Source organism: Eulemur rufifrons, chromosome 15 (genome assembly GCF_041146395.1).
Source record: "Eulemur rufifrons isolate Redbay chromosome 15, OSU_ERuf_1, whole genome shotgun sequence".
NCBI lineage: Eukaryota > Metazoa > Chordata > Mammalia > Primates > Lemuridae > Eulemur > Eulemur rufifrons.
In genome coordinates this window covers 37,802,195-37,825,281 of record NC_090997.1, presented here as the reverse complement: position 1 = coordinate 37,825,281, position 23,087 = coordinate 37,802,195, and the positions used below count along the sequence as shown (strand labels likewise).

Below are 23,087 nucleotides of genomic sequence, written 5' to 3'. Positions count from 1 at the left end.
ACCATTCTCACTGGAGTAAGGTGACAGCTCAATGTGGTTTTGATTTGTATTTCCCTGATGATTAAAGACATTGAACATTTTTTCATATGTTTTTTTTTAATTAAAAATTTTTAAATTTTAATTTCTATGGGTTAATTAATTAATTTAAATTCAGGATATTATGGGGGTACAAACATTTTGGTTACATGAAATGTGTTTACCTCACCCAAGCCAGGACAAGCGTGTCCTTCCCCATACAGTTGCCCTGTTTCTATTAGTTATGGGTTTACCATCCCACCCCTCCACCCTCCACCCCCTACCCCCTACCCCCTCCACCTGACCGGCACCCAATGAGTATTACTACCACATGAGCACCTTAGTGTTGATCAATTAATACCAGTTTGATGGTGAGTACATGTGGTGCATGTTTTTCCATCCTTGTGATACCTCACTTCGAAGGATAGGATCAATCTCTGTCCAGGATAATATAAGAAGTGCTAGATCACCATTGTTTTTTATAGCTGAGTAGTATTCCATGATATACATATACCACATTTTATTAATCCAGTCATGTATTGATGGGCATTTGGGTTGTTTCTACATCTTTGAAATTATAAATTGTGCTGCTATAAACATTTGAGTGCAGATGTCTTTATTTTAGAATGTCTTTTTTTCCTTTGCATAGATGTCTAGTAGTGGGATTGCTGGATCAAATGGTGTTTCTATTTTTAGCTCTTTGAGATATCTCCAAATTACTTTCCAAAGGTGTTGTACTAATTTGCAGTCCCACCAGCAGTGTCAGAGTGTTCTAGTCTCTCCACATCGATGCCAGCATTTGTTGTTTTGGGAATTTTTGATAGAGGCCATTCTCACTGGAGTTAGGTGGCATCTTACTGTGGTTTTGATTTGCATTTTCCTAATGATTAGAGATGCTGATAACTTTTTTATATGTTTGCTGGACTTTAAGTCTTGAATGATTTTAATTTGGTGGATGTCTGTTGTGTTGTTCAGTGTATAATGCAGGTCTGAGTACTTCCTGCAGAGCAGGTCTGGTCTTCGCAAATTCCATCAGTGATTGCTTATCTGGGACAGTTTTCATTTCTTCCTCATAGATCAAACTTAGTTTTGCCGGGTAGAGAATTCTAGGTTGGCCATTATTCTGTTTTAGAAGATTGAGGATGGGTCCCCAGTCCCTTCCGGCTTGCAGGGTTTCATTTGAGAAGTCTGCAGTTAGTCTGATAGGTTTTCCTTTGTAGGTTATCTGTTGTTTTCGTCTTACTGCTCAAAGGATTGCCTCTTTCATGTTTATTTTGGCCAGTCTGATAATTATGTGACATAGCCTCTTCATGGTTAGTCTCCCAGGAGTTCTGTGTGCTTCTTGTATCCGGATATGTAGGTTTCTGGCCAGGCCAGGCATATTTTCCTCCAGTGTTCCAAGAAATAGATGTTTCAGCCATTGTGTATTTTCTTCTTCTCTCTCTGGGATGCCTATAATTGTTATATGTGGTTTCTTTACATAATGCCTCATTTCTTCTATGTTCTGCTCTTATGTCTTGCTTCTGTGTTCTTTTTCTTCCTCTGATTTGTTTAGCACATAGACATTATCTTCAAGCTCTGAGATTCTTTCCTCTGCATGATCCATTCTATTTTTAAGGCTTTCCACTGTGTTTTTGAAGTTCCTTGAATGCCTCTTTCATTTCTAAGATTTCTGTTTCGTTTTTTCATAATATTTCAATTTCCTTAGAGAATTTTTCATTCTTGTTTTATTCTCATGGCTTCTTTATGTTTTCTCTTCAATTCCATTGAGTTTCCTTACAATCTATATTTGGAATTCTTCCTCTGTGACTGTAATCATTTCATTTAAATTAATATCCAATTTTGAAGGTCTCATGATTTTTTTGGGGGGGGTGACTTTTCTCTCTGCTCTTTCATCTTCCATTTGCCTTTTCTGGTTCTTTCTCATCAGTGTAATTGATTGAGAACTTGGAGTGCTAGGACTGGTTTGTGGCCTTAACTTCAAGACCCTAAGGGACATTCTTTGAGAGTGGTGGGAGTAGGCATGCTGGTCTTGTATTGTCTTAGAGGTATTTTGGCAAGTTGGGTTACCTCTGACCTGTTGTCTTTACCTCTTTCTTGCCAGTGGAGATTAGTGAGTTTGGTCCCCCAGCTTAAGCTCCCACGTGGTGAATCACACCTGAGTGTATAACTCTACTGCCCTCTAATAGCTTGAGATGGAGGGCACTGTGTTAAGCTATCGGGTTACCCTCTGTCATTGGTTGTGGATTGTGTGGAGGAGCCAGTTATCGAGGTAATCTGCTTCCTCTGTGTTAGTTTCTGGTCCCCAGGTGAGGAATACTAATGCCCCGATCTTTAGGAAGGGTCTTGCCACTCCTAAGGTTACTTGGACCCTATTCCCCCTTAAAGTGGTGGTGGGGCAAGGCAGATTACAGCTGCTGCCTACCAGCCTGGATGTGCGTTCTTCCATGGTTGCTTGATCTGCTGCTAGGGGGAGCTGTTAATATGTTATTCAGGGTTCTTCCACCACACTTGGGAGGCTGCTTCTGATGGGAGGGGTTACTTGGTGCACCTGCTGTGGCCTCTGGCCAGGATTTTCCTTTCCTGACCATGAACCCCACTGTTGCCAGCCACCCAGATGTGAAGAGCAGGCCCTAGAGTTATGATCTTATTAGATGACCTAAGTCGGTCTTGCAGGCCAAATCCCTGGGCTGTCAGTTATTGATCTGTGACAAGGCCCTGCAAATTCATGTCAGTCACACAGGGAAAGTGGCTTTTCTTGCTTCTTTCTACCTCCAGGGGTAGAGCCCACCACTCTCAGTGTGAAAGTCGCTGCACTAGGGAAGGGGTGATGCCCGAGACTGCCCAGCTCCCCAGTGCCTGAGAATCCCGCAGGTGGTAGCCTCCCATGGTTGAGGAACTAGCATTGTGGGTAAGCACTCAGAATTTGCCCATTGATACAGGCCCAGCTAGCAGACCATAGGTTGTGGAAGGGCAGAGCCTGTTGCACCCGGGGTGAGTCTCCTGGCTGGAGAAGGGGTGCTGCCCGAAACCATAGTAGGCCACAGCATCTGGGTTGTGGATCCCCAAATGGCAGCCGACCACCCGCAGAGCGCTAGTGTTGAGGGTGACTGTTCAGGAGTTGGTGAATGCCAGATTGGGGAGCTGAGTCAATAGGATGCCTGCTGTCCGTTGTGTGTCACCATACTGCAATCTCGCGCCTGTCTGGGGAGGTGTTGCTCTTTCTGACCTGCCCTGAGCCGGCCTAACCATCAGCGGTTTCCAGGGTAGAGCCCCCTTTTCAGTGTTCACCTCCTTTGTTCTGGACCTGCTGACCACCAGAGGCAAGGTGCCTGTCTCCTAACTCCCTCCATCGGTAGCTCAGACCAGTCCCTCTCCTGCCCAATGCAGTTCTAGCACAGAGCACCGGGGAGTCCAAGATGTTTCCCGCTATTGCCCCCTCTCCCCAGATGCTGCCACCTCATGCTGTGATTTTGCACTGACTTCAGGGACATCCCTGTCTGAGTGGGTGTGGAGGTCAGTGGGGGAGCAAGACGTTCTCCTGTTGGTCAGACCCCACTTCACTCACTGGCTAGGCGGGTGCAGCCATCCCACGCTCCATTCTCTATTGTTTATTTCACACTCTCCAGACTTTGTGATTGTATCTCCCATTCGCTTTTTTTTTTTTTTTTTTCCCTGTGTTGTGTCCCACACTGTTTCTCTGCAGTTTCACAATGCTGTTCTTGTGGGGGAGTGTCCACTCATGAGTAGCCATCTGAGTTCTTCACCTCTTTCTCTGGGAGCAGAGAGCCAGGAGGTCACTTCTATTTTGCCATTTTTAACCCCCCTCCTTTTCATATGTTTATTGGCCATTAGTCTATCTTCTTTTGAGAAGCTTCTATTTATGTCTTTTGCCCACTTTTTAATAGGATGTGGTTTTTTTTTTTTTTTTGCTGATTTGCTTGAGTTTTTGTAGATTTTGGTTATTAGCCCTTCATCAGATGTATAGCATGCAAATATTTTCTCCCATTCTGTAGGTTGTCCATTTGCTCTATTGATCATTTTCTTGGCTGTGCTGAAGTCTTTTAATCTAATCAAGTTCCATTTATTAATTTTTGTTGTTGCTGTGATTGCCTTTGGGATCCTCTTCATAAATTCTTTGCCAAAGCTGATATCTAATAGAGCTTTTTCAACATTTTCTTCTAGAATTCTTATAGTTTCATGTCCTGGTTTCAAGTCTATTATCCATCTTGAATAAATTTTTGTGAATGGTGTGAGGTGCAGATCCTGTTTCATTCTTTTACATGTGGCTATCTAATTATCCCAGCACCATTTATTGAATAGGGAATCTTTTCCCCAGTGTATGTTGTTGTTTGCTTTGTCAAAGATCAGATGGCCATATGAAGATGATTTTATATATGGGTTCTATGTTCTCATCAATCAGTCTATGTCACTGTGGTTACTATGCCCCTGTAGTATAGCTTGAAGTCTGGCAAAGTAATGCTTCTCAATTTGTTCTTTTTGTTTAAGATTGCTTTGGTAATTCAGGCTCTTTTCTGGTTCTCCATAACCCATAGAATTATTTTTTCTAGATCTATGAGAAATGACGTTGATATTTTAATGGGAATTGCAATGAGTATGTAAAACATTTTGGGTAGTATAGATATTTTAACAATGTTGATTCTGCCCATCCATGAGAATGATATCTTTTGCCATTTGTTTACATCCTTTGTGATTTCTTTCCTCAGTGATTCACAGGTATCCTTTTAGAGATCTTTCACCACCTTGGTTAAATATATTCCTAGGTATTTTATTTTCTTTGTTGTTATTGAAAAAGGTATTGAGTCTTTGGTTTGATTCTCATCTTGACTGTTGTTGGTGTACAGAAATGCTACTGATTTATGTACATTAATTTTATAACTTGAGAATTTGTTGAGTTTATTTATCAATTCCAGGAGTGTCTTACCAGAATTTTTGGGTCTTCTATATATAAGATCATATCATTAGCAAAGAGTGATAGTTTGACCTCTTCTGCCCCCATTTGGATACCCTTGATTTCCTTCTCTTGTCTTATTGCTCTGGCTAGGACTTCCAGCACTCTGTTGAATAGTAGTGGGTGATAGAAGGTAACCTTGTCTAGTTCTAGTTCTAAGTGGGAATGCTTTCAATTTTTCTCCATTCATTATGATGTTGGCTGTGTGTTTGTTGTATATGGCTTTTATCATTTTGAGGTAAGTCTCATCTATGCCCATTAAGTGTATTTATCATAAAAGTATGTTTAATTTTGTCAAATGTTATTTCTGCATCTATTCAGATGATCATTTTTTATTTTTGCTTCTGTTTATGTGGCAAATCACATTTATGGATTTATGTATGTTGAACCATCCTTGTATCCTGGAATGAAGCCCACTTGGTCATACTGGATTATTTTTTTCATGTGCTGCTGAATTTGTTGAATTTTATTGAGAATTTTTACATCTGTATTCATAAGTGATATTGGTATATGGTTTTCTTTTTTTGTTGTGTCCTTTCCTGGCTTTGGGATCAAGCTGATATTGGCTTCATTAAATGAGTTGGGAGGAGTCCTTCCTTCTCGATGTTGTAAAATAATTTCTTCAGTATGGGTACAAATTCTTTCTTGTAGGTCTGGTAAAATTTGTCTATGAAACCAGCCAGTCTAGGACGTTTTTTTCTTGGAAGAGTTTATCACTGCTCCAACTTCTTTACTCAATTTTGGTCTGTTCAGGAGTTCTATTTCTTCCTGATTGAGTCTAGGGAGATTGGGTGTTTCTGAGAATTTGTCCATTTTCTCATCATTTTCAAATTTATGTGCATAGAGATATTTATAGTATTTAGAGATGATATTGTGTATTTCTGTGGTATCAATTGTAATATCTCCATTTTCATTTCTGATTGAGCTTATTAGGGTCTTTTCATTTCTGTTTCTGGTTAACCAACTGAGAAGTCTACTGATTTTGTTTATCATTTCAAAGAATCAACTTGTTGTTTCATCAGTCTTCTGTGTAATTCATTTGTTCTTGATTTCCTTTAGTTCTGCTCCAACTTTAATGATTCCTTTTCTTCTACTGGGTATAGAATTGGTTTGGTCTTCCCCTTTTCAAATTCCTTGATATGATTCATTAGATTATTGATTTGTGATCTTTCTGTGTTTTGGATGTAGGTTTATGGCTATGGATTTTCCTTAGAACTGCTTTGCTGAATCTCACAGATTTAGATAAAATGTGTCGTCTTTGTGATTTAGTTCAAGGAATCTTTTGAATTCCATATTGATTTCCACATTGACCCAATAATTGTTCAGCATTAGGTTAATTACCATGACTTTGTGTAGAGTTTAGAGTTTCTGTTAGAACTGATTTCTAATTTTATTCCACTGTGATCTGAGAAGATACATGATATAATTTCTATTTTTTTTTTTAAATTTGCTGAGACATGTATTGTGGCCTAAAATGTGATCAATCTTAGAGAATGTCCCATGTGCTGATGAGAAGAATGTATATTCTGTAGTTTTTGGGTAAATGTTCTGTAAATGTCTGTTATGCCTATTTGTTCTACAGTTCCATTAAAGCTTCTTTATTTTTGCTTGGAGAGTCTGTCCTGTTCTGTCAGTGGGGTGTTGAAGTCCCCAGCTATTATGATGCTACTGTTTATTACTTAGATCTAGTAGGCTTTGCTTTATGAATCTGGGTGTACCTGTATTTAAGTGCATAATTATTTTGGTTTGTTATGTCTTCCTGTTGAATTGTTCCCTATACCATTATATAATGGCCATCTTTGTCTTTCTTTACTATTGTTGATTTGAAATCTATGTTATCTGATACGAGAATGGCTACAACAGCTTTGTTTTAGTTTCCATTTGCATGAAATATTGTTTTACATTCCTTTACCTTGGGTCTGAATAAGTCCATGTGGGTTAGATGTGCTTTCTGGAGACAGCAAATACTTGGCTTCTTTTTTTTTGTTTTTGTTTTTTTCTTAATCTATTAATCCAGCCACTGTCTCTTGTGTGGGGAATTCAATCCATTCACATTTATTGAAAGAATTGATAGGTGGGGTGGATTTCTGTTTATCCTTTGGAGTGGAACCTTATTGCTTTGTTTTACTCTTGAGCCATTATGGTATATAAGCTTGAGCTTTCACTTTGGATGATTTTACACTGGTGGGTGTCTATCATACTGATACATGTATAATACAGTTTTGAGTACTTCCTTCAGGGCAGGTCCAGTGTTGACAAATTCCCTCAGTGTTTTCTTGTTTGAGAAAGTCTTTATTTCTTCCTCATTTAAGAAACTTAGTTTTGGAGGTTACAAAATTCTAGGCTGGGCATTACTCTCTTTGAAAATGCGGAGAATGGGGCCCCAATCCCTTTTGGCTTTTACAGTCTCAGTTGCGAAATCTGCCATTAGTCTGATAGGTTTTCCTTTGTGTGTTACCTGATGTTTTCACCTTATGGCTGATAAGAGTTCCTCCTTTGTGTTAACTTTGGCCAGTCTGATGACTATGTGTCACGATGATTACCTCTTTGCGATGCATCTATCTGGAATCCATTGAGCTTCTTGTACCTGAATATCTAAATTTCTAGCAAAACCAGGGAAGTGTTCCTCAATTATTTCCTCAAATAGGTTTTCTAATCTTTGTATATTTTCTTCTTCACCCTCAGAGATGCCTATGATTATTATGGTAGGCCTCTTTACATAATCCCATATTTCTTATAGGCTTTGTTTGTTCCTCTTTTTTTTTTTTTTGTTCCTTGTCCTTGACTGTCTATCATGGCATTCTCCCCTTGGGTGTCCCTTATGTACACCCGAAATCCTGGGGTTCAGTGGTTCACCCCACTATTCCTATTATTTGCCACGCCTGGGCTCATGGATGGTAGAATTGCCTTCAATTACTTTGTGTCTGGCTGTTCACTGAAGTCATGTAGATGGGGCGAGGGGAACCCGTCCCTTACCCTTTCACTGGGCTCTGACCCTTTCTGGGTTTGATTTGTGCTGCTATCTTCTCCTCTCTATTTCTTCTTTTTCAGCTTCACCATTTTTCTTCGTGGGGTCCCCAGATGTCCCTGTTGTCTGTCTCTGTGATCCATACCTGAGCTGCTACTCCTCGCTTCTCTCCTTAGTCCAATATTCTATCTTCCAGCTGGGACAGTCAGATAAGTAATATCTGTAGTTGGTCATCTTGGCTCTCTCCATCCCTATACAACTCTTGACGCTGAACTGTTTTTTAGTAACCTAGTTAAAAACTGTAACAAGTGATCGTTGTCAAGGGCGGAAACAGTCTGAAGTTTCTATTGACAGTTTATATTATCACACATGAGTTGGTACACAGAAGTTCATTTGTAAGGAGAATAACTGGAAAATGGAATATATTTTACCACAAAAATAATTTTATACATGGAGATAAGGTTTTTCATCAGGACACAAAGTCAGCTTAATCAATGATGAACTTAATGTACCTTTGTACTGTTATTTGATTTATATCTACCCACAATTACTTACTTTTTCCTACAGCAAACCACTTTCTAAATTTCAACTCATTCTTCACATAGGCAACAGCATCTAGAAACATAACTATATGACAGAATACATCTGCCCAAATTTCTAGATTTGCAGATCTGTATTCAGTTATTGACTCTGAAGGAAAAGAAAGGAGAATTGCCTAACCTAGAATTCATAGTAAGTGCTTCAGACTTATATTCACTCACCTACTTGTGTGCAGATCATTCACAATTTGGAAAACTGATCGACATTGCAGAATATGCTCCAACCTTTCTAACTCCCATGTGTGAGAATGAGGAAACCAATAGTAAGTTTAAAAATTAATATAGTAATGTAAGTCAACAATTATTTTTTTTTTTTTTTTTTTTTTTTTTTTTTTTTTGAGACAGAGTCTCACTCTGTTGCCCAGGCTAGAGTGAGTGCCGTGGCGTCAGCCTAGCTCACAGCAACCTCAAACTCCTGAGCTCAAGCGATCCTCCTGTCTCAGCCTCCCGAGTAGCTGGGACTACAGGCATGCACCACCATGCCCGGCTAATTTTTTCTATATATTTTTAGCTGTCCATATAATTTCTTTCTATTTTTAGTAGAGATGGGGTCTCGCTCTTGCTCAGGCTGGTCTCGAACTCCTGAGCTCAAACGATCCGCCCACCTCGGCCTCCCAGAGTGCTAGGATTACAGGCGTGAGCCACCACGCCCGGCCATCAACAATTATTAATCACTTACTGTGTGCCAGGAACATAGGACTTACCAGTGCTAAACATAAGGATGTAAGTTTAGAAAAACTCTTCCAAAGTGTTTAGTGACCATTATCAAGTTTACCTACATTAATTAAAAAAGAAAACTGTAGTATTAGTTCAGCCAATCAACTAAGTGTGTGATGAGGGCTTACTGCTTAATCTTTCTGACACCTGTTTTATCATCTATAAAATGACGGCAATTAACTGGACAGTACCAAGGGGTTTTCTTAGTTAAAAAAAAAGACGCTATTAATGATAGATCAATGGGCAAATGGTGTGTTTCTCTCATGAGTTCCTATATGTTCTTGGATTGCAAGATCCAAGGGTAGGAGGTGGTACATCTGATCTCTGCCCACAGGATTAGGGTGAACTGCCAGTGAAATTGTTGATTATTTAAAGTTACAAGGTCTAAGGGCCATGCAGAATTCAAGTTCAGTCCAGACAGGTCAGATTGGGAGATGGTGAGGGCATGGCAACTTATGCTTCAAGGTGTAGTGGCCTTTAGTGCAAAGTGACTAACAAAGTTTTGATTCATAGATCTATTTTAATTGACACAGTTACCAGCTGGTGGATGATGTGTCAATGGATGCGGGGATGACCAGTGGAAGAAAATATTGCAAGTATGTTCTAGCTGTGTCATAGAAGACACTCATAGGAACAAGGATACTAGGACTGCAGTTCAATGGCCATATTAGTTAAGCATCAGCAGTTCTAAGCTACAGAAACTGTCTCTGGTTAACTAAAGCAGAAAGCAATGCCATTGCTTAAAAAAAAAAAAAAAAAATCTGGTAGCTCATAGACTCAACTGGGAAGGTGGAGAATCAGGTTTGGTAAAAGACAAAATGCTAGTAGCTCTGGGGGCCTAACAGCAAGAACTGCTAAACAATCTCATCAGTCTATTGCTATGATAACAAATGAGCTACAACTGATGTCAGTGATTCTGCACAGCATTCACATTCCAGAGACGGAGCTTCCAAATGGCTTAGCCTGTTTAACGTGAACACCTCTCAACTAGGAAAAAACAGCATCTTGATTTTTCAGTCTTAAAAAGGACTGCACAGTGAGGCAAGAAAATTCACAAAAGGAAATTAGATGTTATTTCCAAAGGAAGGGGAACCACTGTCCATTATCCTCAGCCAGGACGCAAGGGTCAGGTTCCAGATTCAATGGGGAACCAGAATGGCAATCGGGAGTCAGGGCAGGAAGCCTGCCACGTGAGCCCTGCACAAAGAATTTTCTGCCTAAGGTGTGGGCACCTGAATCCTATTCCACAGCTACCTGACTGGTAGGAAAGGGGTCTTCTAAATGCACTATTGGTTCCAGATCTCACTGACTCAAGACCTCTGAAGGACTGTTTTATCTATGGCATATTAACAATGTAAATGCACAATAAAGCACTTTGCAGTTTCAAGCATACAGAAATTATGGGTAATATTTATTGATATTAATGTTGATATAACATTATTATAGTCATATTTGCCATTAAACATAAGTTGAATGGGAGAAGAATCAGGCAGGGATTGGATTTCAAAATGGTTTAGCTATAAGTCCACTTAGAATCAATGTAGAACACTTGAAATAGGAGATATGAATAGATTTCAAAACTGACTCTGTCACTATCTCTGTGACTGTGGACAAGTCATTTAACCTCTCTGCACCTCTTTCCTCATACATAAAATGGAACTAACAAATAATAATGATGCCTATTGTATAGGGTTGCTATGAGGATTGAATGAGGTAATACATGTCAAATGCTTGGAATGGTGCCTTGTACATGATAAACACTACATAAATGTTAGCTCCTCTTATTATATTTACTTTAGAGTTTACAAAGTGCTTTTCACGTATATTACTTGATATAATTCACACAAACAATCCTATGGTGAGATTATCCTTTTTAAAAATTTTAACAATGAAGAAGTGGAGGTTTTATTTATATGATAGGGATAGAGCAATACTCTCATCTTTTAGCTCCAAGCACTGTACACTTCCACTAGGCCTTATTAGATGTACAAAAATATATCACTGAAAGACCTCCATGAAGACAGGAAAGAGGAAAAACTCCCAGTGCTGGGGATAATAGTAACATTTAATACTAACTGGTAGTCACATTCAAAAGAAACACATTCTCCTAGCAGAAATAAAGATAGTCTTTGTTCTTTACACTTTAGAACTAAAAACAGATGCTATCATGGTGAGAAAATGAGAATATTAAGTGTTTTGTCCTAAGTCACAAGATTACTTAGCCAGTGAGGGCCCTCTGTCCTCTGTTCTTCCACCCCCACCCCCAAACCTCACACCTCCCCCTTCTACTTGTACATTCTACAAAATATTCTCTTCTGGGCTTCACTGTTGTTTTAATATAGTTTATTAGTTTTAATATAGTTTAAATTATATATTTTAGTTTATATAGTTTCTAGTTTAAAATATAAATTAGTTTAATATAGGTTAATAAAAACAGGCCCATTTTCAAGTGAAACTGGAATGTAGTGCCAGTTGACAAGGCACAAGAGCAAGTAAAGGTTTTCACATCTCTTTCCCCAGATCTACGGAAAATGAGTAAACAGAAACTGCCTAAATAAAGCTTTTGGGGGAAGAATCACAGAAATACTTTAATTAATTAATTCTTTATATCTTTTTTCCCCTGTAATATAAAATGTTATAAAGACATTTTCTTTGTACTTCAGAAGATGGTTTAGAAATATCAAACACTGTCAACAGGATCATATGGATCTAATCATGAAGTACAGATGTTTTTCTTTATACTTACAACAAAAAAGTATAATTCTGAAGTCAGTGTAACTATGCTTCAAATGCATTATTTATTTCCATGTCTAAGACTTAGGAATTAACACTAATCCATGTATGGATGTCTGATCTTGATCCTTGCATTTTGAAAGATTTAACATGTTTTATCCTCAGAAAGTGTTATTCATACTGACTTACAAAACAATCAGGTACTAAAGTAGAATTTATTTTTATTTCATTTAAGGGAATGCCACCAATTGGACATCTCTGGCATCTTACTGCACTTTTTTTCTTCCAGATAGAAAGGAATATTTCAATCATCCAGTTTTACTTAATAGACTGTAAATTTTCCACCACTGTAATTGTCACAAGCACATGCTGCATATGTCTACAAAGAACACTTTAAAAAGAGTGCACACTGGAGTTTTGTTGTCAGGATAACTTTATTCTCTGCACTCAGTTTCTACTTCTGCAGTTAGCATCATGGCAGCTACTTGTAGGTGAGTGCCAAGAGTCCAGACAACATGTTGACTCAGTTGCTTGCTGCCTATTTGAATCCTGGCTCTGATGTTTTTTCCAGCTTTAGTGCTCTGTGCTTGTTTCTCATCTAACTAGGAATACTAATATTCTTACTTCATAGGGTTTTTGGAATGATTAAACAAAATAATGAATATAAAGAACTTTGTGGAGTGCCAAGCACATATGAAAGGCTCAATAAATGCTGGGTATTATGACCTGCCTTAATAAAATGATGGTGCAGAGACACATAGAATATATGTGTGGAAGAGATTGTATTTAAAAGGAAAGCACCACATGAGCAAACATCATACTAGCCTTAGAAATTATTTTTTGAAGTTTTCACTTGAATAGCATCAGCATATTTATTTGGAGTTAGAGATATCCTTACATTTTTATAAAGTTACTTTCGGCTCTATTTTTTTTTTTTTTTTTTCCTATTTTATAATTGGAATGGCTGTATCTTCTCAGGCCAGTCTCTTGTGTTCTCTTCTAGATTTTAGCAAGTTGCAAGGTAAGATGTCTAGTCAGCTGTGGCAAACTCCACTTCTCGGTCATGGGCCACAGTGGAAAGGGACGAGCCACACATTTTAAAGGTCTGTTGTCACTCCTCTGAGGGGAGTGGTCTGGCTCTGGAGCTCTCCTAGAGGGACAGGTCATCCCACGGCAATCCCAGGCCTGCCCCCTGTTTTCAGTGTAAGTTAGGACAAAAAGGCACCAATGCTGCTGCCACCTGCTTGTGGTGGCACCCCTTAAAAACCACGACATTAAAATATAAGGAAGATTTTTTTCCCTAAACTTCAGAGTTAGTTTTAAGAGGTCTGGATATCTTTTTACAAAATGAATGTTGAATTCGAGTGTGTGTTTGAGAAAGAAATAAGAACAAACGCATCCTTTTCCCTGATGGCTGAGTGTCTGGCATTTCTAGTGTTCCTGAAATGATTAATCATTCATGAAACGTCTTAGCAGTTAAGTCGTTAAAGCTAACGGCAGAGATGGTTCTGCTCCCTCACGTTTCAGGGGTGCTGTCCTCAGGCAACCCTGACGCCCACAGTAACATGGGGAGGCCCAAAGTGGTAGATTAAATTAAGTACAAGAGTTGAACTAAATTAAGCACCGATTTATTAATCATTTATTTATATCTCACCATGTTAAAGGATTTAAGGCAGCTAGAATTTCATCTCTAGAGTTGAGAAACAGAATATGTTTATAACTAAGTTACATTTACTATATGTATAGAAAGAGAACTTCTGGAATAAGAATAATATTCTGATATTATTCAGGGCGCCTAATATCTCAACTTAATAGTAAAGTAACCCCATGCCTGCATCTCTCTACATGTTTATCACTCTATACCAGGACTAATGCAAAATACTGTAGTTACTTTGATCTCTTGAGCCCAGATTATATTTTTTAAAGTACTACCAATGGGGAATAATTATATATTTTAGTAAAGGAACTAAAATCTAAGTATAAAGATGCTGTTTTTTTAAGTGCTATTAATGTTGACTAGTATGTTTATAAATTTGCTACTTATTTTAAATGACTTATGAATAATTTAGTTCCCAAAGAACCATCTTTTGGAATTTTAAAGCACCTGCAGGGAAAGTTAAAAAGTTCAGTTAAGTAATTTGGTATGACTGAATTCTACTTCCTGAATGATTTTATATGTTTTAACACTCCTGTTCAGTAAAAGTAATGATTATAGCAGTAGTTCTTAAATATTGATGGACATCAGAATTACTTAGAATACTTGATAAAATACAGATTGCTAGGCGACAACCCCAATGTTTCTGATTCTGTAGTAGGTCTTGGGTGGAGGCTTAAAATCTGTATTTCTTATAAGTTCCCAAGTGATGCTGATACAGCTGGCCAGGGGACCACATTTGAGAACCACTGCTAATTAATGTCATCACCTGTAACTCTTGCTGCCCCAGTGGAATGACTACAGAACACTTAGACCTGCTGACTGGAAATATAACAGAAGTTCACCAACTATTTAAACAGCCAGCATAAAATATAGATTAAAATGTCAGAAGAAAATACTACAAATTCAGAGTATATACCCATGAAATATAAAATTTAATTATTTCAATGTCTTAAATGTTTGACCATTAATTTCTTTTCACAGCTTTGCTTCCTATTAGTAACAGATCCCTTAAACTCCTTTCATAATAAATAAAAAAGAGGACTTTCAAATTAAATGAAAAAGAAAAAGGAGGCTGAGGTCATTTCATATGTGTCAATCATATTCTTTAATATTTAGAAAGTTCTTAAAAGACCAACCTATTCACTGACCAGATAAATTTTGCATTATCTAATTCTACGATTGGAAAAAAATTAACTTTTAATAATAAAAATCCTATACCTTTTTCCAGTATTACGTAAACATTATCACAATAATTTCTCCTTCAGCAAACAGTGATGTAGTTGGGTTGTTATACTGACTGCTAAGACAAAGCTCTGTTTTATAAATCTGACTAAAGGTAAACTTTACATTTTTTAATTTTTGAAAATAATTGATTTATACACAAAGTTGGTGTTTCACATTTGATGAGTAAATAAAATTAGGTTATCATAATCCAGAGCTATCAATATTTTTCCCACAATGTGGCCTTCAGAAAATCTGCACATGTACATGAGAATTTAAGGAACAGGGATGGCTTTTTTTCCCTGCCTCTCCAGAAGTATATTGCCTTTAGCTATACAATGCCAATGAATACCATTACCATGGAGAACAACTTGTGAAATAATGGCTCTGTTTACAGATACAAGGACAAAACAATCAGATTGGTTTTCTCCCCCCATTTTGCTGAGCATTAGTCTTACACTCCACCTACCAACCATTAAAGGAAGCTTTTAGAAGATTATTGTTTGAAGACAATCTATATAACTTGGCTAGTCTTGTCTAACAAGATGATACAACCCAGAAAAGATGCTGTTCCTCTAGTTTGCTGGTAGATAGGACATATGGTCTGCAGGGGTTAAAAAAAATTCAATATAAGCTAATAATATGCTAGTAATTTCCACCCTTATGCCATATGATTTGTAGTCAAGGGTATATAAAGCTTCAATAACAATTGCAAAGAAGTTGTATTTGTGAAAGTTTCCTAAAGTACCAGGACAGTTTGTACTTAATAGGCAGTGCAGCATAGTAGGAGTGTGGACTAGGAAGATAAGGAACTTAACGCTGCCATTGCCTAATTTTGTGAACTTAGGCAAGTTGTTTAACATTACTTTGCCTGAGTTACTCATCTCTAAGCCAGAGATACAGGTAACAATCATACTTATTTCATAGGGTTGCTAGAAGAATCAAATGAGTTAATATATGTAAAATGCTTAGATGAGTTCCTGGATATTTTTATTATATGTATATACATAATATTCATTTATCTATATTATATAAGTGTATTATATATTTTATGTATTTTATATTTATCACATATAGTTAATATGTATTAAACACTGTATTAGTGTTAGCAATTATCATTTTTATCAATTCCTTCATTTTTAAAATCATTCTATGGTCCTCTGTATGTCTCATTATATATTCAGTTTCAATGCTGCTCCATTTCTGCTGCCTCTATTATTCTTAAACCTTAATTCTAAAGTTAGACATTAACCAAATCTTAATGGCTGCCACATTCTTAAATATTGTAATTATAGTTTAAACCATTCATTAATTAATTCTTTCAACACTTTATTGAAACAGAAACAAATGTCTCATTTTATTTTCTTTTTCGCCAGCAGATTTAGACCTCAATACTAAATTTAATGCACAGTTAACTCTGATACAAACTGAAATACAGGATAATAAAAGATTAGGTATCATATACTTGACAGAAATTAAGCGTTAACATAAAAATAATACCAAACAGAAATAAAATGTTTCTCCATTTTGTGCATTAACAATGATTCCTAACATCTTATATCTTCTATAATGAATACATTTCCTAGGCTAAATTTCAGACCTTGAGGCCTTGAAGACTACTGGATTTAAGAAATTTTTTGCAGTTACAAAAGCTTTTTAGCTGATCATTATATTGGTAAGCTGCAGTGGGAAAAGGGCCATTGCTGATGCTTGTATGTTTAGAAACCTTGTTTAATTCTTACAGAAGTGAAAAGATGAAGGTGTCACGTGAAGTGGATTTTGTGTAATGTCATCAAACTGAAGTGATTTACACAAACCTGTGGAGGTGTTCACAGGAATCAAACATTAGTAAAATCCCTTCTATTCCAGGATCTGGTATATCCTTCTTGTATTCAACTGGTATTTGTGGTGGAGTAAATTATTGGCCCCGATTCTCCACCTGTATCTAAGCCCTCTGCCGTGTAACCTGGCAAGTTCTCCCCCTCAAGGTGAAGTGTACTTCCCTGTCTGCTTTCTTTGGGCTTGACCATTTGATGTACTTTGGCCAATGTATGTGGGTAGAAATGACAGTGTGACATTTCTCAGCCTAGCCTTTTCATCTTGCTCAACTGTAGTCGCCATCAGAGCTTCCCTGAGTAGGTGCTTCCCTCTCAAACAAAGCCTGACTTGTAGCAAAGAGTGAGCCTAGCCCAGTGGATTTGCAACCCGAACAGAGTCCAGCAGAGTCTAGTCCGGATCACCTGATTCTCAAGTGACTTGCACATATCTGAAAAATATTTATTTCTATATGCTACTGGGATTTATGGTTATTTGTTACATAGCAATAGTTGACTGATATACATTGAGTTTTAGGATTATTGAAAAGGCTTTATCTTTTCAAGAAAGCAAAAAATAACTTCAAAAGTAATTGTGGCTGATAATATAATTTTATATACATTATAGATAGAAAAAGCAAGTTTTTTTTTTAATTCTAATGGCATTTAGGAATGCTAATTAAATTGTGAAACAATGTCATGGATAATAAAGCATATTTGCATTTGGTGTGTGTTAAATTGCACTATAGGAAAGTATATAATGTGCTCTTTTTAAGCTTCTTGGTTATTTTAATAATTGACATTAAGTCAATGAAATTGTGTAACCAGAAAATTCAACTAATACTTTTATTATCTATAGAGTGTATTTTTGGATGGATATTAGAATTTATGAAAGTATCCCTAATGACTTAATTATGTATGATTTAACTACATTTTAACAATCATAGGACTACTATAACATATTTAATCAATAGAATCAAAAGGAAAATTCGTTGAAAAAACAGACCATATTAAAAAGGACTTGACAAATGTATTCATTATATGAAATTAAAGGCCATTAGGTTTCCAAATGTTAAAAACTTTTCTTCTTTTATGAGTTCCTTCTAAAATTACAATGATGGAAGTATAACTTTGTAACCAAAAAGTTTTAAAAACTGTATTTATAACCACTTATTTTCAACACTTTGTGTTGATAAAGGACCAAAACTGTAAGATTTCACCCAGTATCTATCCCATGGAAATCTTTCACAATTTAAATATCTTTTCTGAGAAAATTAATGGTCTATTTCAGAGAATAAAATATGGTTACATAGGAATAGGAGGGCATTCTCAACTGAAACTGGCTGACTTTTAGTATAGAAATGTGACACAATATTTTATGCACAATTTAAGACTAAAAATTGAATTGATGATTATGTTTAGAGATCAATTTAAAAATCATTTAAAATCTTGAAAATCTTCTAAGTACAAGATCTTCATATATTCAATTTTAGTATGCTTCCAATATTTAGTAAATTGCTAAGGAACTGAATTATTTTTAACAGTTTCTATCTCTGCTGAGTTCAAGAGAATGCCTAGTCTCCATAAATAAAAAGTAAATAAAGGAAATGCATCAGAAAGTTGGAAAATAGTTTCATCATGCTTCTGAAGAAATTTCTTGATTTCTTGGTCATCATGCCCTATACTTGCAGTGTTGCCTTCTTCGGTTTCCTTCTGAAGAAGCTGCTCCAGAACCCAGAACAGGAAGAAAATATTTTCATAGCGTGTCACATCGTAACTGGCTGCCTCCTGCAAATAAACAAATTCTGTTTTAAAAAAAAACTGGGGGATATTAGCTCAGAAAAATGTCAAAGAGATTAAATTTTCATACAAAATAGAAATATTTATTAACTACTTTGTCTTCTTGTCCCTTTGATTTGTGCTTGGGGTGTAGAACAAAGCATATTTCCCTTTTTTAAGACTTTACAATCTTGTTGAATGACTTTTCTTTCTTGATCATTTAAACTCCAAATAATTTCTCTGCATTTTTGCTGTAATTTGTTACTCAGATGAATCTGAGAATACTTGGTAAACAGTCTTACATTACTAATGTTGAGTGCTGAATTCAATCTTTTGCCAAAGGTTTTCAATGAATGATACTCCTGCCAGTGATAATCTTTGGGGGCAGGATTTTAGAAGCATGTTTGGATGTAAAACAGTCTTAGAACATGTAGAGTTATGATCTGTAAATGACCAGATGTGATCCCACCGTAAATATTCCGGACACAAGTCAGGGAGGAGGAGTGCTGAATCACATATATGGTCATGAGGAGAAATGTAGAAATGTGCCTCGTAGAACTTACTATTTGGCCTGTATCGCCAAATGTGAGCCAAGTCAAAGAAAGGCTATGGCAAGCATAACCTGAGAGAATAGAAGAATCAGTGTAAAACTATGTGGAAGCCCTATGAGGTAAGCAGAACATTTATCACCACTTTACCGGCAAGGAAACTGAGCCTCTGTGAAGTAGGCCCAGAACTCAAGTCTCCAGATCCTAATCAGGGGCTTTTTTCTTATACATTTTGTTTAAGTTCATTAAAAAAGCATTACCATATTACCACTGGGGAAAAAAAGAGAAAGAAAGGGGTAGGAAACATTTACCAAATCTATCCCCTGTAACAATACATAAATGAAAGAACATTTTTTTTTAAGAGCCCAGAGGAATATATTCTTTAAAAAGGTGACCCAATAACCAGAGTCCAGTATTTTTGGTATACGTTGTTTTCCTGTGCTCTGCTTTACTGTCCTTCTCAGATACTGCAATTTCTATGAATTGAAGGTTGGTGGCAACTCTGTATCAAACTAGTCCATCAGTGCCCTTTTTCCAATAGTATGTGCTCCCTTTGTGTCTCTGAATCAATATATTGGGAATTCTTGCAATATTTTGAATGTTTTCACAATTATTATGCTGATCTGTGATCTTTAATGTTACTATTATAATCATTTAGGGGTAACACAAACCACACCCACATATGCCAGCAAACTTCAATAAATGCAATGTGTGTTCTGACTGCTCCACGGACCAGACATTTTTCATGTCTCTACTCTGGCTTCCCTATTCCTTGAGACAAAACAATATTGAAATTAGGCCAGTTAATAACCCTACATGTCTCTTGGTTTAAAGCAAAAGCTAGAAACAATTAACCTTAGTGAGGAAGGCATGTCAAAAGCTGCGATAGGCTGAAAGGAAGGCCTCTTGTGCCAAACAGCCAAGTGGCAAATGCAACGGAAAAGTTCTTGAAGGAAATTAAAAGTGCTACTCCAGTGAACACATCAATGATAAGAAAGAAAAACCGCCTTATTGCTAATATGGGGACAGTTTTATTGGTCTGGATAGAACAAAGCCATAACATTCCCTTAAGTCAAAGGCTTACCCAGAACAAGGCCCTAACTGTCTTCAATTTTATGAAGGCTGAGAGAGATGAAGAAGTTGCAGAAGAAAAGTCTGAAGATAGAAGAGGCTGGTTCACGAGGTATAAGGAAAGAAGCCATTTTCAAAACATAAAAGTGCATGGTGAAGCACAAAGTGCTAAGGTAGCAGCTGCAGCAAGTTATCTAGAGATCTAGCTAAGATAATGGATAAACGTGGCTACACTAAACAATTTTCAATGTAGAAGAAACAGCCTTCTGTTGGAAAAAGATGTCCTCTAGGACTTTCATAACTAGAAGGAAGAAGTCAATGCCCGGCTTCAAAGGACAGGCTGACTCTTTTGCTGGCCCTAGTGCAGCTGGTGACTAAGTGGAAGCCAATGCTCATTTACCTTTCCAAATATTGTATGTCACTTAAGTATTGCTAAATCTACTCTGCCTGTGTTCTATCAGTGGAACAACAAAGCCTAGATGACAGCATATCTGATTACAGCATGGATTACTGAATATTTTAAACCCACTGTTGAGATACAGTGCTCAGAAAAAAGATTCCTTTCAAAAGATTACTGCTCTTTGACAACGTACCTGATGATCCAGGATCTCTGGTGGAGATGTACAAAGAGATTAATGCTGTTTCCATGCCTGCCAACACAGCAGTCATTCTGCAGCCCATGGATCATGGGATAATTTTGACTTTCAAGTCATCATGTAAGGAATACATTTTGGCTATAGCTGCCATAGAGAGGGGTTCCTCTGATGGATCTGGGCAAAGCAAATTGAAAGGATTCTGGAAAGGATTCACCATTCTAGATGCCATTAAGAACATTCATGAGAGGAGTTCAAAATATCAACACTAAAACAGGAGTTTACAAGAAGTTGGTTCTAACTCTCATGGATGACTTTGAGGGCTTTAAGACTTTAGTGGAACAAGTAACTTCAGGTATGGTGGAGATAGCAAGAGCACTAGAAGTGGAGCCTCAAGATGTGAGTAAACTGCTACAATCTCATAACACTTGAATGGATGAGCAAAGGAAATGATTTCTTAAGATAGAATCTATTCCTTGTGAAGATGTTATAAACATTGTTGAAAATACAGAATTCAGAATGTTTCATAAACTTAGGTGATAAAGCAGCAGCAGGGTTTGAGAGGATTGACTCCAATTTTGAAAGACGTTCTACTGTGGGTAAGGTGATAACAAACATTGCCTGCTACAGAGAAATTTTTAGTGAAAGGAAGACTCGATGGATGCAGCAAACTTCACTGTTATCTTGTTTTAAGAAATTGCCACAGTCACCCCAACCTTCAGCCACCACCACCTTGATCCATCAGCCGCCATCAACATCAGGACAAAATCCTCTATCAGCAAAACAATTACAATTCCTTGAAGGCTCAAATAATCATTAGCATTTTTTAGCAATAAGGAAATTTTTAATTAAAGAAATACTATTTTTTAGACAATACTACTGCAGACTTAATAAACTATAGTACAGTATAAACACAATTTTATATATTCTGGGAAACAAAATAATTTGTGTGACTCACTTTACTGTGACATTTGCTTTATTACAGTGGACTGGAATGGAACCTGCATTATCTCTGAGGTATGCCTTTACAGATAACTGAAGACAAACAAATATTTTCCTTGAAGTCTTGTAATAAGACCTCCTTCTCTGAGACAACACTGCGCACGCTCCCCCCAAGAAGCAGCCACTATTTTTTTTGCTGTGAAAACTGAGCCACCACCTTTGCAACCCTACATGTACCCTGAGTCCCAAACCTTGGCCACCCCGCAAGTGTCCACATTCCAGGTGCAGGCTCTACGGATGCACTACATCCACCCATGTCTTAGACACAGTGAACTAGTTCATACTCTGGGTTCTGGAGTCATTATCTCTCTTGCCCATGCCCTGCTTTGACTCTGGAGTCACAGAATCTCTGAGCATGCCCCTGTTCCCATTCTTGGTTTTCCAACTGTTTCACAATCACCTGTGTATTCATACTATTGCCAACACCGTAGTGGGTGCACTTGTGCCCTGAGACCCAGTGTCATCACTGCTCCAGACCTCAGAGCTGCAGTCCTGTCCTGTAGACGTGTTCTTCAGGCCTCAGCTCTGTACTTGACTCACTCAGCAGATACTGGTGCCACTGCCAGCATGAAAGGGCTCACAAGCTGAACCCAATGCTACAAGGGACTATTGCAGACACAACTTCCCACAGTAGGAAAAAAGAAAAGACTGAGAGGACCTTAGCAACTATTACAACCAACCCCTGAACGCTTGCTATAATTGTGAACATCCACAGTGTTTGCTGCTAAGGATTCCTGCAATCTTCATCAACACTAATGTCAGCTGTACAGAGACTAGACAGCTGCACTGGTCCTATAACCTCTGCACCCCACATAGCAAGCACCTTTGTGCACCCTCCTCCACAGGACATGGTCTTTCTACAACAAAATTAGCTGCTAAAGTCTGGAAGAGGTGACTGCTTCACCAAATGCATAGACATCCATGGAAAGCAACAAGAGACACAAAAAGTCTAGAAGACATAGCACCTTAACACAATTTTTCAATAGCTTACCCCAAAGAAATGGAGCTATATGAACTGCCTGAGAAAAATTTAAAATAACTATTTTAAGAAAGCCCAGCAAACTGTATCAAATACAGAGAAATAATTCATCAAAATCAGGAAAATAAATGAATAACCAAAAAGGAATAAAAAAATGAAAAGAATTAAAAGAAATCTTACAGGATTTTTGGGACACCATCGAAGAGCAAATATTCTAATTATAATGTTCAAAGGAGGAAAAGAGATATATAAAGGAACACAAAGATTATTTTTAAAAATAGTAGCTAAACACTTCCCCAGTCGAGGGAAAGATATTGATGTCCAGGAACATAAAAATCAAAGGTCTCCAATCTCATTCAAGCCAAACAAGATTTTACCAAGACATATTATAGTCAAACTGTCAAAAATCAAAGTCAAAG

General features: G+C 37.3%; 1 protein-coding gene across 1 annotated transcript in view; it reads right to left on the bottom strand.

The window, feature by feature from the left end:
* Nucleotides 1-18,214: 18,214 nt before the first annotated feature.
* Nucleotides 18,215-23,087, bottom strand: part of MEI4 (meiotic double-stranded break formation protein 4) — a 127,841-nt gene continuing 122,968 nt past the window's right edge. The window contains exon 4 of the mRNA XM_069487444.1: nt 18,215-18,484. Coding sequence (XP_069343545.1) covers nt 18,215-18,484 — 270 coding nt within the window. The remainder of the gene's footprint in view (nt 18,485-23,087) is intronic.